This window comes from Colias philodice, chromosome 12, assembly GCF_061535455.1.
Source record: "Colias philodice isolate Cphi_HAF_F1 chromosome 12, ilColPhil1 Martin Lab GWU primary, whole genome shotgun sequence".
NCBI lineage: Eukaryota > Metazoa > Arthropoda > Insecta > Lepidoptera > Pieridae > Colias > Colias philodice.
In genome coordinates, this window is record NC_143097.1 from 5,024,353 (window position 1) to 5,042,172 (window position 17,820).

At 32.9% G+C, this 17,820-nt stretch overlaps 2 protein-coding genes across 5 annotated transcripts; one reads left to right on the top strand and one right to left on the bottom strand.

The window, feature by feature from the left end:
* Positions 1 to 55: 55 nt before the first annotated feature.
* On the bottom strand, positions 56 to 10,610 carry Snrk (SNF related kinase). 4 transcript variants are annotated; one of them, XM_089701436.1, is made up of 12 exons: positions 10,477 to 10,574; positions 10,333 to 10,379; positions 10,175 to 10,254; positions 9,859 to 10,079; positions 9,483 to 9,688; positions 9,067 to 9,402; positions 8,708 to 8,998; positions 7,805 to 7,922; positions 6,477 to 6,632; positions 5,848 to 6,190; positions 5,295 to 5,455; positions 56 to 4,966 (listed from the first exon to the last, which is right to left on the bottom strand). In XM_089701436.1, the coding sequence occupies exons 4-12, from the start codon at positions 10,066 to 10,068 to the stop codon at positions 4,838 to 4,840; spliced, it is 1,950 nt and encodes a 649-aa protein (XP_089557562.1). In that variant the 5' UTR covers positions 10,069 to 10,079; positions 10,175 to 10,254; positions 10,333 to 10,379; positions 10,477 to 10,574; the 3' UTR covers positions 56 to 4,837. The 4 variants fall into 4 exon arrangements, with proteins under 4 accessions (XP_089557562.1, XP_089557561.1, XP_089557560.1 ...); XM_089701435.1 differs by lacking the exons at positions 10,175 to 10,254; positions 10,477 to 10,574 and adding an exon at positions 10,586 to 10,610; XM_089701434.1 differs by lacking the exon at positions 10,175 to 10,254.
* A 3,769-nt stretch (positions 10,611 to 14,379) lies between these two features.
* Positions 14,380 to 17,723, top strand: LOC149483961 (putative ATP-dependent RNA helicase DDX20). Its single transcript, XM_089701445.1, has 3 exons — positions 14,380 to 14,906; positions 14,999 to 15,169; positions 15,286 to 17,723. Exons 1-3 carry the CDS (start codon positions 14,726 to 14,728, stop codon positions 17,163 to 17,165), a joined length of 2,232 nt encoding a protein of 743 aa, XP_089557571.1. The 5' UTR covers positions 14,380 to 14,725; the 3' UTR covers positions 17,166 to 17,723.
* Positions 17,724 to 17,820: the final 97 nt, after the last annotated feature.

Consider the following 17,820-nt stretch of genomic DNA (forward strand, 5'->3'; position numbering starts at 1 on the left):
TATTTCTTATAGTTTTTCCAATTGCCATTTTCAGGTTGAAAAATAAAAAATGGTCCACATTTAATACATTTATTAAGACACAAAATATTTTAAGACATACATTCAAACTAATTAGAAAAATATAATTAACTACATAATATGATACAGTTGTTTGTCCAAAATATAACACTCAATAGTGAAATAACTATAAACTATAAATAAGTTTGCAAAAGAGTTCAATTAATAATGACCAAGTAATGCACAAAAAGTCCCCAAGTCCTACCTTATCTATTTCATAGAATTATATAAAATTAAACATGGTGGATTTTGTAAGACACATACATAAATCAATTTTGTTGTCTTTAAATCAACCAAACTGAAAAAAAGCCCCTATAGAATATTTTATATTAATTAACTACTTCCGGTTATGTACCATTAACTTATTGCTGGAAACTTAAATTGTAATATAAATATTTCTGTATTTTCTACATAACTTAAGAGAATTAAAATTTAATATTATCAATACGACCTCTTCTATCGTCAAGGTTTTTTTGTCCATTATAGAGTACAGTTTTTATAAAGTGAATATTTTTAAGGATAATAGTATATATTTTTGTCGATATTGTACTCCAAACTAGTAAGAAAATGCAAAACTGTATTGTATCGGTATTTAAAGTATTAAAACTACATCTAACAGGTACACATTTATAATAATTTTGTAAAACCATCTACGAGCATTCCCTACTACAAATGTATTTAATTTTGTGTGACAGTCCAAGTGGACACTTTGATAATTGAAAATATCTAAGTAAAAAATCTTAAACGATAATACAATTTTATCGTATTACAAAGCTCTTATTCATATTCCATATATACTTATTGCACCTGAAAGTGAATACCCATAATAATAAATATAAAGTTATACAAAAATGACTATCACAGCTATTAGCTGAAATCTAAATATTTATAAATAGTAAATTTATAATGGATGGATATAGCACAAGAGTAAAAAATACATTAATTAGTACATAACATAATATTTAATTACATAGGCAGAACACCATACAAATCAAAGGGTTGTATTATATTATGTAAAATAACATTACAAAATGATTTCACAGGGATTATAAAAGTCATAGTCGCATACAATTAAAAGGTAATTATTATTCTCAAATATGTATAAAGTCTACGTATTAGGAGAGTATTCGAATCGCGACTTACGATCGTATCGGCTTACACCAAGTGCTATCAGATCAAATCATAGCTACAATGTTTCAAAGTCTATTGATAGGTAGGTACTGTTTAACTGAATATGCTGAACAATGGTTCATGATAAATGAAAGAATAGGTAGGTAAGGTAAGTGTACATGTACCTACAACAACAAATCGTACCTCTTATTTGAATTTGAAAAATTAATTCACATTGTTCGTGTAATAAAATGTTATGGACCTTAATAACTCGCTTTAATATCCTTAAGGAGAAAATATTCACGATACTTAAGGTATAACTATTTATCTTCACACAATAATTAAAAGAAATAAGTATTAAAATTTAAAATTAATTATTGCTTATTTATTAGTAGGTACACCTTCATGCAGTCTCTGCACTCTGCAGTGAGTGTTATAAAAATTATTTCTGGTAAGTATTAATAATATTCGAAAAATCAAAGAATAAATTTTATATCATAGAGAGAATGATTCGTTTTAGCTTTAATCTTAGAATACAAATATAAATTATTGTAGAAGCGGCATATGCGTAATTGTAAAAATACGTTCCGTTTGAAGTCAGCTTATTTAGCTTGGTTGCGTTTAGTCGAATAGTCGGTTACGTCGCGTCGCTGACTTTTGCGGCTAATGGTTTAAATCAACGTTTAAATACTATATCTTTGTCTAACGCAGTACTGCTTTATCTGCTAGTTTGTTCGCGTATATACGTAGGTACCGCTTCTACGTCAGTTTATATACGTATTCTAAGCTTTCTAGGGCTATATCACGAAGTAAATTACTTCATCCACTAGGTATTAAAAAAAAAGAATAGCGTAGCCCAAGACCGAACGCGATGGCGGCGCACTGTGGACTCCCTCTGCCCCAGGGGCCATAGGACCTCAAGTCAGTAAGTCACTAGGTATTTAAAAGTGGCAATGTTTACCAAAATTAGCAATTTTATGCTTCGTCAAAATGTTTTATTCAGATTATTATAAAGAAATATAATTTGAAATGACGCAAGAACGAAAAACAAAATTGAATACAGAGTAGACCTGAAAATCGCCCTAGAATTAATATCTTAATAAAATATAACGGTAGCAATTATAGACTGTATTTTAAAATATACTTATGAAACAGCAGATTTTTTACAAAAAGCTACAAAAATTGCATTGGCACAGGATGTTAATTTTTACAAACTATTATTATATTTAGTATTCTTTGGTCTTGTGAGTACTGTTGGGGAAGGAAGAGCATCGAATCAAACAAATTATTCACAACGTTAAATAAACAACTATCATGCGCGAAATAAACTTACAATTTCAGGGTTAACTTATTAATTAATATAAAATTTAAAATAGACTATTTATTTACAACAATTAAAAAATATATGTACATAAATATTTTAATACACAACATTTAACTTGATCAACAATATTTAATTACAATTAAAATTAAATGAATTTTTAACAAATACGTGTCTGTGTTTACGCAGACTACTAACAAACGTTTGGCTGTTACACTAAAATTACCTAAGTTTAACAAATAAGAAAAAAATATCTACAGTGATTATTGTATCGTGACAAGATATTTGCTTTAACAAATGCGGACAAAGGTCTACTACTGACCTAACTCTAACTAACTACGTTATTGGGTAATTTACTACCAGCAATGCAATTAAACTTCAACAGGTAAAGTTGGAACGAAAAAGTCGTGAATAACGAGATTTGTTGAAATACGCTTGCTTTTTTTTTGTCATAATTGCTGAAATTATTCGTTTTTTGCAATTTACTGATTTTATACACAGTCAAGTCAAACGCACGAATTTCTTAGTTCTTACATACTTCGTCGAATCATTTTGTGAAAAAACACACTGAATACATACATAATATGCTGTACATACAGTAAATTTATTTGACTAGTGCTTTCGAAAATAAAAAAGGAAAATTACGAATAAAATTTAATGTAAGTATATTTTATACAAAAAAATATTATTAGCACCAAAAAACCACAACAACAATTGCTCAAATAAATAAAGTGCAGTTGAATATCTTTAATTTACCAGAAAATGCGTTACAATAAATTTTTATTTGCGAAAAATGTGCTTGATTATTTCTAATATAGATACAAAAAATGCAATTATGGCAAAGTACAATCACATTAATTGTAATGAAAAATATTAACTCTAATGTAATGATAAATTTTACTAATGTGTGCAAGTCTATGACACACTATGGTATTATATAAAGTAGTGTCGGGAGGTGCTGGAGAAAATGTAATGAATTATGACAGATATTACTTGAATAGCTACAGATTTTTTTATTTTTATTTATCAACCAAACCTTTTATAAACCCTGTTGAACAAATCTAATATGTATTCGAATCGTCCAACGTGTTTGATATATTATGTCAAAATGCAAATGCCGCCTTTAAAATGAAAATCTTCTCCAAAGTTAATATGTAATTCGTAAGCGTTTATTTAAATGTTTCTAAAATTCTTTTTAATATGTAGAAATTCGATGGCAAAAAAGGTTGACATTTTCTAATTGTCTCTACTCTTCTATAGTAAGACAGGATTTTGGCAAAAAACAAGTAAATCGGAAAGGAGACACAATCGTAGGAACATTACGTTTAGGATTACTATATCACGATAACCAATTTGTATTTGTATCGCAACCATGCACATACACTCGCTAATTAGTATAATTTATTGCGCACGAAGCCTTTATTGCATCGTTGATGGGGCATCGCGAAACACCAATATATTCAAATAATTATAATATCTTCTACATCAATAACGTCATATTTTTATACGATCTACTTTTTGTTTTTCTTATAAATACACGCACAATGTTAAAATTTTCTTGTTTTGAAAATTTTTACGACTCTCATATTTTTACATTTCGAAGACTAAGTACTAGAAAATATGGAAAATGTCAAAGGACTTTTGTATTTACGTATATTTTAATTTATGCCTTTGTTAATTATTTTCCTTAATAATTTACTTTTCGCAATTATAACAATAAAACTTTATCGTATTTGTCACAAATTTGTATGTGTAGTCATGATCAAAGACAGTGTGCAAATTTTTATGTGCAAAGGACAAAAATTTTTAAATTTAAAACATATTTGTAAATATTTTTCTCTCAATAAAAATAAACTAAAAAGATATGAGTTTTTGAATATTGTGTTATACATAGTAGTATACATTTCTCCATTACTTCCATGGTACAAAAAACGCATTACAAGTTGCAAGTTACAAAAAGCAAAGCAATAATAGCAAAGTACTCTTTCTTAATAAGGGTAGAAATGTACCATCATCTCTACTGATAATTGGTACTCCACCACTTCTACTTACCTTAGGTAGATAGAACATACTCTTGAACAATACTATTCTTGTATATCCATATCGGAGTGCCGGTGTGTATGAATAGATTACTAAACCACGTATTAATAACGCGTGCAGGCAAGTCCGGCGAGGCGAGTCCATAGACAATATTTTAAAACTGTGCTGAAACGTTATAAAGGCGTGATTTCATCTGTGGAAGTGCGTCAGGGGTATCGACTATCGTGTCCGGCGCGCGGGGCATAGAGGATAGACGATAGAGGCGAGTACGTCTGTGGTGTGTGGTTTGTGGTGTGTAGTCTGTGGTCATTAGCAGAGGCCGTGCAGGCGGCGCGCGGAGGGCGCGGGGCGCGCGGCCGCCAGCAGCCGCAGGAAGGGCCGCCCGCACAGCGCTACGAAACCGGCGCCGCCCCACCGCGCCGCTGTCGCTTCTTCCACCTGTATATGTTATATATTTTTGATTTTTTGAAGCTGAATAGAATAGAAGAAATTGAGGCTATTTATTTAACTGATGGAAATTTTTCTCTGTGCTCATAGTAACTACAGTTTTGTCATGGTGTTTTTTGTCAAATACAACAAAAGCGTGTAGTATAACTCTCTCATTCCCACACTTTTGAACATTTACATCTATACGCTCAAAACGCTCAAAACAACTATTCAATACATTTTAGTACACCACAATATAGAAACATAAAATTCAAGACAAGGAGACAATATAGGACATACTACATATTATAATATAATGTATTCAATGCGTAAAGTGTACCTCGGCGATCCGGTTAAGGCTCCGCGACTCCCGCAGGCGGCTCTCGTTGCGCGCGGCGCGGCGGCGGCGCCCGCCCGACCCCGCCCCGCCGCCCGCGCCCCGCGCGTCCCCCGCACCGCCCCCGCCGCCCCCACCGCCAGAGTCCGTTGTACCGCCACCACCTGTACATGTAAAAACATTTATTGCAAAAAAATATCTGACATTTATATGAAGTTGTGTAGAATCACAGTATTCAGTACATGATAACATTAATAATGCAAAAGATATAAACTATGATGAGATAGAACTTGTGAAGCAGTTGTGTAGAATCACTGTACATCGATTAAACATTATTTTTAGCGTAATAGGCATTTTGATTTCTAACTTGTGTACCTAACACAAAACATTGCACAATACAACAATAACAACAAATACGACATATTGTATAATTTGTCAATCTGAACTTAGCATAGTAGATCGACATTTGAGCTAAATAGTGGGAATAAGAATGAGCTAATGATTTGATTATGATATAAATAATATAATATGCCTATTATCAGTTTTTGGAACTCACCAGTAGGTGCAGCATTAGCCGGCGGTCGCGACGCGGGTCTACTCCCACGCGCGCCCGCGCCTCTCTCCTGACTGTCACTAGAGTCATCGTGCGAGTCGCGTCTCGGTCGCTCTATCGGCGGCTCTACATGCTCAGGAGCTCGCTTCTTCTTCTCCGAGTCGTCATCAGAGAGATCGGAGGAGGAACAAGAGCCGGCTCTAGGTCGTCGTCGGCGGCACTCGAGGCGTTGTCGGCGCGCGGGCGGGGGCGCGGGCGGGGCGCGAGTGCTCGTTGCCACTGTTAGCGCTACGTCCGCTTGCGCTATACTCAATCTCACTGTTTTCACGCTATCATCTAGGTTCACCTAGAGTATAATCAACTTGTTATCAAATATATTATAGATGTATAAAATATACTTATTCAAATAAATAAAGATACTTAACAAATACAATTCTATTTCAAGATATTTATAGTCTCTTACAGATCAGTGATTTTAACAGTTAGTCTGCAATATTACTTCTTTCATTGACACAGCATTAACTTATTCTAAATACTTTGGATGTATAATTCAAAGTATATCTATATTACAATATTTAACTAAAAACTTTTTATATTCAATATGTGCTATTAAACAGGACAAGTTAAATTACCTTAGTAAGGTTATCAGCGAGTTGCGCAGGTCGTGCGAGGTGCAAGCGCCCCTCAGAGCGCGACCCCCGGCGCGAGTCCTGCGCCCGCGCCGCGCCCGACACCGAGCCCTCCTCGTCGTCCTCCTCCTCGCGCACTATACTGCACTTGCGGGAGCGCTGTACACATCAAGAAAAAAAATTGGTTGTCTGTAAAGTCGGTTTACTGACGATAGTTGAACGTGACAACGGCCGATTGTGCTTCTTTGTCGCTCGTTCCGCGCTCTCGCTTGCACGGAACGCCTCAGAGCGAGGTAACGCCGCATGAGTCATGTTTTTTCGTGCGTGCATCCGGCTCTATCGAATTATAAGACGTTGTCACGTCAAAAATAATAACTAACTCATATTAGTTATTACTTTTTCTTGTAAACCAGAGTCAACTAAATCTTTCACAAATATTTGTAACAATTAACATTCTTATTGAACAACATGGCCTTAATCTTGTATGAATAAATAAGTTTCAAGTCAGTTTTTATTTTTTATAGTGGGGTACTACAAATGCTTAGACTTAGCATATAATGTAGGTAGGCACAAGGTCTCTTCATTCTTCAAGGCATATCTAAAGTTTTCTTTTCACAACAAAAAAAGTAAATTTAAGTTATAATAATATGTTAAATCAATGCAGAAGTTAGTAAACGCAGCAATGCATATTTATTACAAAGCCATGATTATGCAAATAACATGTAATGAACATCAAAATGCTTATACAATAACATTTTTAACAATTTGTAGTAACACTTATAATTTAATTCACTTTCATCTGTATATAGCTTTTTGAAGTGAAACTTCTTTCGCGTTAAGAATAAAATGTCAAAGGCATTATGGCAATGCCATCGAGTCATGAAGTAAGGCGACGATTTTCGTATCTTTGAATCTTGCCAAAGAAGTTTCACTCCTGACACGTGTGCACGGCCCACACGTTCTTTTTTTTATTTAACCCATTGAGCACCGAACGGCCCGATCGGGCAACGACACAATAGATTTTCTATTGTGTCTGTGATTCCGGGGCCTGATGGATTAATTGGGTACCCCTAAACACGTCTGTTGACTACTATAATACACTAGCATTCCGCCCGCGGCTTCGCATTTTCAAAGATAAACCCGCATAGTTCCCGTTCCCGTGGGATTTCCGGGATAAAACCTATCCTATGTGTTAATTCAAGTTACCCTCTATATGTGTGCTAAAATTCATTGTAATCGGTTCAGTAGTTTTTGCGTGAAAGAGTAACAAACATCCATACAAACTTTCACATTTATAATATTAATAGGATAAATAACTATTAATACTATACCGGCGGTACGTCCTGCGGAGTGCGTGGCGCTGCGGGCAACTGCGGCGGAGCCAACAGGCCGCGCCCGCGAGACACGCCCAGCGCTTCCGGCCGCCGTAAATGCGCACGACCCTCTTGCCTATTTGAACAATAAATAATAGTTAAAAAAAACTAAAAAACACGCTTTTTATAGAAAACCGAACTAAAAAATAGAAAATATATTAATATATAAATTAACAAAAATCATATTTTGCAAATTGAAAAATGGAATAATTTTATCAAATTAGTGTATTGTCATCGGTCCTCAATAAATCTACAAAGTTTTAACGAAATCTGGCCGTTTAAAGTGGATCAAAATCGCGCCCAAAGAAGTCGGTTACAAACAAACATACAAACATATAGGTGAAGCTAATAAAAAGCGTGTAAAATCATATAATATTCAGCATAGACTACAAAAAATATTCAAAATAACAAACTAGTGCTCTCCTTGACTTATAGCTGTAGGGAATTTGAATATGGTTTGTAATTTTGGACATTTTTCACTATTATCCAACATTAATTGATTTATTAAGGTGTCTGTACACATAATGCTTCGCTAATTGTTAAATTATTACTGTTTAATCTTATTATTTATATGACTTAACCCATTGACCACCGAGCGGCCCGATCGGGCCGAGACACAATAGATTTTCTATTGTGTCTGTGATCCGAGGACTGACGGATTAATGGGGTTTAAAATTGTAGTATGATAAAAATGTTCATTTGAATCATTGAAAATTTATTGTAATATATTGTAATATAATACAATTGAAATGAAAATTTATTGTAATATACATAACAGACATTTAATAAAAATAACACAAAGTAAATGATGAATATAAAAATTTTAAGGAATTTATTTTAGCAAAACTATACCAACATTACCTCTTGGATCTGAGTTGTCTTTCAGCCAATAAATAATAAGTTGCTGTAATATGGTTGTATTCACTTTTTTCTAGTTCCTCCAAAATTCTTTCTTTAGAAGCAATGTCACCATCTACCATAATTTGAATGATGGTCTGTCGATCTTCTTCTGTGAGATCTTGTTTAGTCACTAAAGGTGTATCAAAGTCTTCCACAGTCACCCCCTCCCCAGCTGTTACCCAGGGATCAGCAGCAATTTCTGATAAAGTAGCACGCTTTTCAGGCTCTCTTACTAACATTCTTCCAATTAATCTGTGTAAGAGAAGGTATTAATAAGACCTAAATAGTAAATATTCTACAGATAAAGAGTATGTACTCACCTTTTACAAGAATTTGAAATGTGCGGTGGGATAGTATATTTACAGTCCATTATCATTGTTAATGTTTCACTGTCATTGATCTCTTGAAATGGTGCTCGACCACAAACTAACATGTAAAGTATAACACCAAGAGACCAGACATCTACAGCTGGAGCATCATATGAATCACCTAATAAAATTTCTGGGGCAGAATAAGCCAGAGACCCACAAGATGTTTCTAATTTTTGTCCAGGACAAAACTTATTACTAAAACCAAAATCAGTCAATTTCACTACACCTAATTTTTCAAAAAAGACTACATTTTCAGGCTTTAAATCCCGATGCACCACATGTAACCTGAAAAAAATATTAATCAGTAACATAATAAAACTAACACACAAATTATACTAGGTAATTAGGTATATTAAAAATAGTACCTGTGGCAATATGAGATGGCTCTTACTATTTGTCGAAAATAATCCCGAGCTAGAGATTCTGATAGACCAGATTCATGTCTCATTATGTAGTCATATAAATCACCACCATCACCTAATTCTAATATCAAATACAGCTTTGTTTGAGTGTCAATTACTTCATAGAGCCTTACAACATTTGGATGCTGAACTAACTTCATACAGCGGACCTATAAAGATTAACAACAACAAACAACAATCAATTAAAAAAAATTGTAAATAATAATACTCTTTTTCAAAAGTTACAAAATAAAAACTAAACTTATAGAAAAATAATTTTTGATAAAGTCCCAATTGGGCAAATAAACTAATAATTAAGGTTTTTTATTTCAATTATTACCTCTTGAAATAAATGTGATTTAGAAACATCGTCCAATTTACTTTTGTCTATCACTTTCACAGCAACTTTTTCGCCCGTAAATACGTGGCGGGCTAATTTCACTACTGCAAAGTGTCCAGAACCTAGAGTGTCCAATAAATCGTACAATCCAGCAATTTTTGCATCATATGTACCAGCTCCTCCCCCAACAATTCCTCCGCAGTTATTCATATTTATTATCTCTGTAATTATGATATTCATATTAATAAATATCTAAACTTGGTAAAACTACGATAAAATAATGATAAATAGCTTTTTAAAAACCCTATGACCATACCTTACTATGTTTACAATTCAATAACAATTCAATAACAATGATTTATGAATTAATTTATATAATTGAATAACAATATCTCACTGAAATTAAGAAATGATTTTAAAGGACATTGTTTAGTTATTTAAGAATAGTTCACTTTCATAAATATAAATACTTACGTGGATAAATATATATTTTCGAAACTATTCATAGAGAAATCTTAACACTGAAATAAATATTGATATTTAATTGATTAATGTCACTATAATACAATAATATATCTAAATGGAATATAGTTTGTAAGATGAAAGATAGTTATTAACATTGCATTTGTTTTAAAATCGTTAATTTATCGAACGCAAAATAGATATTTCAAGAGCCCTATTTCGCCATTTCTCATAAATCCGTTTAGAAATAAGAATGTGCACAGACTATATAAAGTGAGTATAGATGAAACCTCAGCTGAAACTTTTAAATTGCACTCGATGTCTAAATAGTATGTACTACAGTAAAAAATATTGTAAAAATAATCTGTAACAAAGAATACTGTAATATATGTATGATGTAACCATGTAACTAAACTTTTCTATCAATGATGATGTGGGTTATTAAAATTATTGTGAAATTATAACCATTTTCAAATGGCGTTAAATTACAATATGACTGTGTTAATTCCGTATTAATCCACACGCCAAATTTTCCGAATATATACCACTGTACATTTTTTTCGGAAAAATAGATCAACTTCGATCAACTTGCAGTTTATCTTTTACATATCATCATCCGTAGATCATATAACAATATATTATCCAAGAAGCATAAAATCACAGCATAATATATATTGTACACTGGAGATTGCAATGTGAACATTCACTTGTAGCAAGAAAATATGACCTTGAATAACGTCAGTTATGTTTTTTGTCTCTTTCTGTGGGGTGATCAAACTGGTTTGTAAATTGAGGATTTTTCGAAATAGAAAAAACTAAAAATCATGGTCTATAAATAATAACGACATATATTTTTAACAGAAGTCAGAATTTATATTATAATTACTGGTCAACTTACAATAAATATCACCTTTATATCTTCATACAATTTTAATTGGTAGAGACTAGAGAATGCTTAAGAGAATGATAGTTTTAAGTAACGCTTGATAATTTTTGGCTACAAAGCTTGGATACGAACTGATATAACATAGCATTAACATCCTTTGTAAATAGAGGAAAGTTGTGTTTTGCATCAGATGCTGTTTAAAGGCTTATTAGACCACCCAATTTTTAGGGACCCTAACCCTAACTAAGAGTGGTGTAATAAGACTTAGGGAGTTAGTGTCCCGATTTAGGGCGATCGGGTCTGCCCGATCTGCCTAGCTCCCTAAGCGCCCTGCAGATTGGGTAATGTAATAACGTTTAGGGCGGTTAGGGAGCTCAGTTGCCGCGCGACTAGTGCGTGGAGTGGCTGCTTTTGTATGTAAGGTGTCACCAAACTTCCCTACTACAGGTGTATATAACTTAAAAGGGAAGTTTCAAATGTTTGTGATCACACCGCCAAGTTAACAAATAAATAAATTGTTTAAATCAATTGTTTATTTAATTGTTTTAAAACTCAACAAGTGTTCAAATTGTTCTGCACCTACTCTAATTAATTCATTAAAACTCCCGGTTCAAGCACGCTTAGTATTTGCATATTTGAAAGCTTTTCACGTAACCGCAAATACTCTTTCACCCAGATCTTTCTCTTCTTTTTTTAATATTTGTTATTGCGTCAACGGTTGCCACTGCTACAGCAACTTTTTGAAGTTTCGATACTGACGGCGGCATAATGTAAAATGCAACAATACGTTTATCTCTCTAGATATTCGCGTATAAACTGAGTTAGGGCCCAATTCGCAGAGAAGTGTAATAAGCGCCACACTAACTAGGGAACACGCCCACCCTAGATGCAGGGCCCTTCATATCGGGTAGTGTAATAAGCCTTTTACCAAATTGTAAGCTACTCAGATCTTCTTTTTAAACGCGTTGCTTCGACGAGTCAACTTCAAGTCAAAATTATCAAAGAAAAATTGTTTATGGCAGCCTTGCAAAAATTAAAGCTAACTTTACAAAGTTTAAGTTTAGTGCAATAGCCAATACCGATATCGTGTGTTGTTTCATTACTAAAGTCCGGTCGCGGAGCAGGAAGAATTTCGTACATTAACCTGTTATTACCTGTCACTGTCACTCCCTTGTAAATATAATGTGTCTTGCTCGCACAGGTGCAATGACCGCCGTCCTTAGGGATTGTAAACCTTTAACCTAAAAGCGTAAGGTTTGTGTTTGCTTGATTGGTGTCAGGTGTTCAATTATGATTTTGTGAATTCAAAATTTATAAGAATAAGCCTCAAACTCTTTATGTCCGCCTAAGTCGAAATCGCGTGTTAGACTAACGTATTTCTGTAATATTGTACATAGTAAATTATTTTTTGAAAAATAAGGTCATAAAGAAGTTTCATTTCTTGTGTGTGTACACGCACACTTTTTTTATATAATATATCGTGGTTATAGAAAAAGTTAAAATGTAACTAACTAATAAGTATTGTAAATGCATAAAGGACATTTATTTAATAAATTAGTAAAAAACATTTTCTCCTCCAAATATTTCATGTAAACTGCACTTCATTCAAAAATGTTTGTGACCACTGTCAGTAGGTAAAGAGTTCATTGTACGAAATTCTTTCTGCTCCGCGACCGGACTTTAGTATAAAAATCTTTAAATGGTGTTCTAAATGTTCTTATAACAATACATTCTCTTCGCTATCCGTAAAATCCGTCATAATGGCTACCTTACTTATTAACTTTGTTTATTGAAAACTTGTTGAAAAACAAATAAATAAAATAAATATTCCGGACTACTTTCACACACGGCACGATCTGATCCCATACTAAGCTTTCGCTTGTGTTATGAAAACCAGATGGCTGATAAATATACATATTAAATAATTTTAAATAATTACTTATATAGATAACTAGCGGTCCGCCCCGGCTTCGCCCGTGGTACATATTTATTATTTACGTTTTCTCTACATAAAAACCATCCTCGTACTTCAAGGAATATAATAAAAAAAGAATTATCGAAATCGGTTCAGCCGTTCTCGAGTTATGCGCTTACCAACACATTTTGCGATTCATTTTTATATATAAGATTAACACCCAGACCACTGACCTCTATAACTATTGTAGATCATTAAGTAATGGATAACACTCGCAGGCGTTTCCCCTTTTGTGTGATTGTGTTTCAAGAGTGCGAGTCCCTCCCCGCACCAAAATCAGCAGAAAGTTTGATTAAAACATTTGCTGGCGTACAGACTATAGAGGTCAGTGGTCCTAGACAATGGCTGTTTTCCAATTACAGAAATACAGCGCATAATGCGACTCAGTGCCGCACAATGCCGAATTATGCTGATGCTGAATTGGAACATGAAACCACCAGCAGGTTGCGCTAAGTTCAGTGTTGAAAAAAAAATTCATATAGTTAACAATAACCTCATTAATGGCTTGTTAATTGCTCCGAGCATTAATGTGTAAATAAAGCGGTATACATAATAATTGGTTGAAAATTATTCACGGTTATTTTAAGTAATTTGGATTTTGATTATTTCATTAACATTTTTTTCAATTTCTGTACCTTCATCCATACTCATATTTATTTTTTTAACACAATTTGAATTAACTTTGATTATTTCGAAAAAACTACAATGAAACGAAATAAATCGATTGCACGTCAATCAATTCACGCGCATTATTTTTTCTAGTGCTCGATTGTGCGAAGCGTTGCTGTAGTTGGAACATTCAACGTTAAGCATTATGCCGCATCTATAATAATATTATAAAGCTGAAGAGTTTGTTTGTTTGAACGCGCTAATCTCGGGAACTACTGGGCCGATTTGAAAAATTCTTTCGGTGTTAGATAGCCCATTAAGAGCTATTACGCACTGTCGACCAGTCGCCGGCGACTGAGTCGCCGGCGACTGGACTTACTCCTGGACGACTGACGACTAAGTGCGCAAGCCCCTATTTAAACTATAGTAAGTCACAGTCGCCGCTGACTGAGTCGCCGGCGACTGGTCGACAGTGCGTAATAGCTCTTATCGAGGAAGGTTATAGGCTATATATCATCACGCTACGACCAACAGGGGTGGAGCCACGGGGGTGAAACCGCGCGGAGCAGCTAGTAATTGATAATGCGCTCTAGTGCTGTAATTGGAAAACGGGGAAGATCTCCATTGTACAGCTTCTTGAATAGATCTATAACTTTTAGTCTATGATTGTCAATTGTCATTGTCAAATGTCAAGTGCGAAATTCAAATTTTCTAATTGTTATTAAAATTTTAATATCTAATTCGTCCCAAATTATTAAAAAATAATACTTATACCCAATCAATTGAATTTCGTCTTTACACACGCAATTTTTAATAAGTGATAAACGTAAAATAAATGTTTTATTTTGTATTATAACCTTGTAAACAATTCAAATTGAAATATAATTTAGAAGGACCTGCTTACACATTCCAAATTCCGAACATAAATTTTAATTATGGTATTAGCTCATAATATAGTTGAAGTACAAAGAACTGAAGATATTCAAATATGTCAAGATACAACATTCGATACCATGATGTTATCTCCGAATATATTAACCGGATTACAATCATCTGGATTTATAAAACCTTCTCCAATACAACTTTTAGGTATTCCGTTGGGAAAGTTAGGTTTCGGTATGTTCTATTATATATCGTTCATGTATTGTTTTATATTATGTATAATAATATGACAATAAAGTAATGTGTGTAACTCTATTTGTTTCAAGATTTATTGCTGGAAGCCAAATCAGGAACTGGTAAAACCGTTGTTTTCTCAACTATTGCATTAGAAAAACTTAATTTAAACAAAGGTTTACAGGTTATAATATTAACTCCAACAAGGGAAATAGCTGTACAGATAAGTGATGTTCTTAAACAGATAGGATCAAAATGTGCAGGTAACATCATCAATGATTTATCATCATCATCATAATAATTTTTATAAATAAATAAATTAAAAACATTACTTACTGTTTATTGAAATAAAGCAAAATTTTTATTATTACTTTTACAGGTCTTGCTATTGAAGTTGTTATAGGAGGACTACCATATCTGGAAGATGTGGACAAAATGAAACAAAATGTTCATATACTGGTTGGAACACCTGGGCGCTTGAAATATTTAATTCAGGACAAGCATATACAAACAAGTGCTATTCGTCTCTTTATATTAGATGAAGCTGATAAACTAATGGAGCCAAGCTTCCAAGCCGATATTAAATACATATATTCTGCTTTGCCAAAACAAAAACAAGTCATAATGAGTAGTGCAACTTATCCTGAAAATGTTATGAATGTCATAAATGAATTGGTTCAAGATGCACAACATGTCTGTCCAAATAGTAGCAATGTTTTACTTGGTGTTAGCCATAAAGTTACTTATGTTGCAAGTAATAGCAACAGTGTTAGACAAACAGAGATAAGATTTACAGAACTTACAAAAATTCTAACTGAAACACAATTTAAGCAATGTGTAATATTTTGCAAATACCAAGCCAGAGTATCCCAACTCCATAAAATGTTAACTAAAGCCAAATGGCCTTCTGAACTAGTGTATGGCAAACAAGATCAAACAGTAAGATTGGATGCCCTCAAAACACTACAGGAATATAAATGTAGAATTTTAATATCAACTGATTTAGTTTCAAGAGGTATAGATGCAAAAAATGTTGATTTAGTTATAAATTTTGAACCCCCTGATAGCTATGAGACATATTTACATAGAATTGGAAGATCAGGACGGTATGGGTCTATTGGCATGGCTATTTCCATCGTAAGTGAAGGATTGGAGAGAAAAAACTTTCATGCTATGCTTGAACCAATAATTCATTCCCTTCATTTAGAAAACTTTTGGACTGGTGAACATTTTGACCATTGTAAAAACAAAAATCTTGAAATTAAAATAAATGACCATTTTCATAATGTTGGCAGTAATCTTGAAGAAAACCATGATTTTGAAAATTTATGGAAATTCATAATAGGTGATGATAAAGAATCAGATAAAATAGAAAGCTTTGAAGATTTGTGTCACTCTTTTAAACAGATAGTTAAAGATGACGGTGACAAAATTGAATCTTTCTCAGATTTACTACAAAGCTATAAAAATATTAGTGATGATATCAATAAGGAACAGACTATAGAATACCAACAAATTAATTTTGATAATATTTTCTGTAGCAACTATATAAATGTCATAAGAAGTCTTAAAGAAAAATTTGAAACAAATACTACAAACAAAACCAATGGAATCAAAAGTAATGGTGAATATTATAGTAGTTTGCATCATAAGAACATTAATAATGCCTGGAAAGGAAATTTAGTTCATAAAATGATTGATGAGAATAGTAATTCTATCAATATCAAATTAGAAAGATATGAAGGAGTCCTATCTAATAATAATAACCTAATATCCAAAACAGAAAATTATATAGATTCCAATGAATTTATTTCACAACTTCCCAAGTCATTTCAAAAACCTACATCCAAAATCCAATATAAAAAGAAAAATAATAGTATGAATCAACATGAACTGACAAAAAAAGAAACACCCCATACTAACAAAAAGGTGAAATCTGAAAATAAATTAAAGACATTAAAAAATCAAGCAAATACAATTGGTACCAACTTTCAAATAACTTCAGATCATACATTCATGTCTGCTCAAAGACATCATGAAGATCATCAGTTACAAAATGGTGAGAAAGAAATTAAAGACAATTTAAATGTTAAGTCTTCCATTGATTATAAGACATCATATTTATATAATAGACAAAGTTCTAATGATAATCACGCAATAAGTAGAGAAACCTCTTATTACCAATGGTATAATAAATTAAAAAGTAATGTAAAACAGATTGAGCAGTTTTTATACATAAGTGAAATGAGTAAACCCTAAAGTGAAGGTTCAAACAACTTCACAGCACTCGGCAGGTTGTAACACTGCAACTGTGATAACAGGATAAATGAATCTAGGGCAAAATAAATAAAATGTCAGTATTTAAGTACAATTTTTATTTAAATCTTAAAACATCCCAAAACACTCACAAGACTAGATTAAAATTTGTAACAACATACCCATTCAATAATTTACCTATATGACCACCCTTAAAAATAACATATATCTTTTTGTTAAGAAAAAACAAGTACACAATATACAGTTTTCATTCAGTAAGGCACAGAAATATTAAATATTCGATAATAGGACTATTATTTAAGTGTAGATTTAGTAGAGAGACAATAATTTCTGTGCCTTTAGCATAATGTATTGTATGTAAGTATGTATAATATAAAACATAGTCTTTGTAATCTAGCTGATCTAAATTTACTTATAGAGGAGTGTGGAGTGGAGTGGAGGTGGTTAATTGTTATGTATTATACAATAAGATACATAACACATGTAGGAAATATGGCTTAAACTTAGTGTTAAACAATAAAATAATACGCAAGGTGTATTTGTGGGTTATTAAACCTATTTGACTAAGGGCCGATTTTTGAATGCTTGGATAAAACTTATCCGTCGAATAAAGTATTACACGATAATATTAAAATGT

Coding starts and splice junctions, on each gene's coding strand:
- Snrk (XM_089701435.1), bottom strand. CDS start 10,068: ATGAATAACTGCGGAGGAATTGTTGGGGGAGGAGCTGGTACATATGAT. Junction 6,191..6,476: donor TCGCTGATAACCTTACTAAG/GTAATTTAACTT, acceptor ATTATACTCTAG/GTGAACCTAGATGATAGCGT. Junction 4,967..5,294: donor GCCTTAACCGGATCGCCGAG/GTACACTTTACG, acceptor TAACATATACAG/GTGGAAGAAGCGACAGCGGC.
- LOC149483961 (XM_089701445.1), top strand. CDS start 14,726: ATGGTATTAGCTCATAATATAGTTGAAGTACAAAGAACTGAAGATATT. Junction 14,907..14,998: donor GTTGGGAAAGTTAGGTTTCG/GTATGTTCTATT, acceptor ATTTGTTTCAAG/ATTTATTGCTGGAAGCCAAA. Junction 15,170..15,285: donor GATAGGATCAAAATGTGCAG/GTAACATCATCA, acceptor TTACTTTTACAG/GTCTTGCTATTGAAGTTGTT.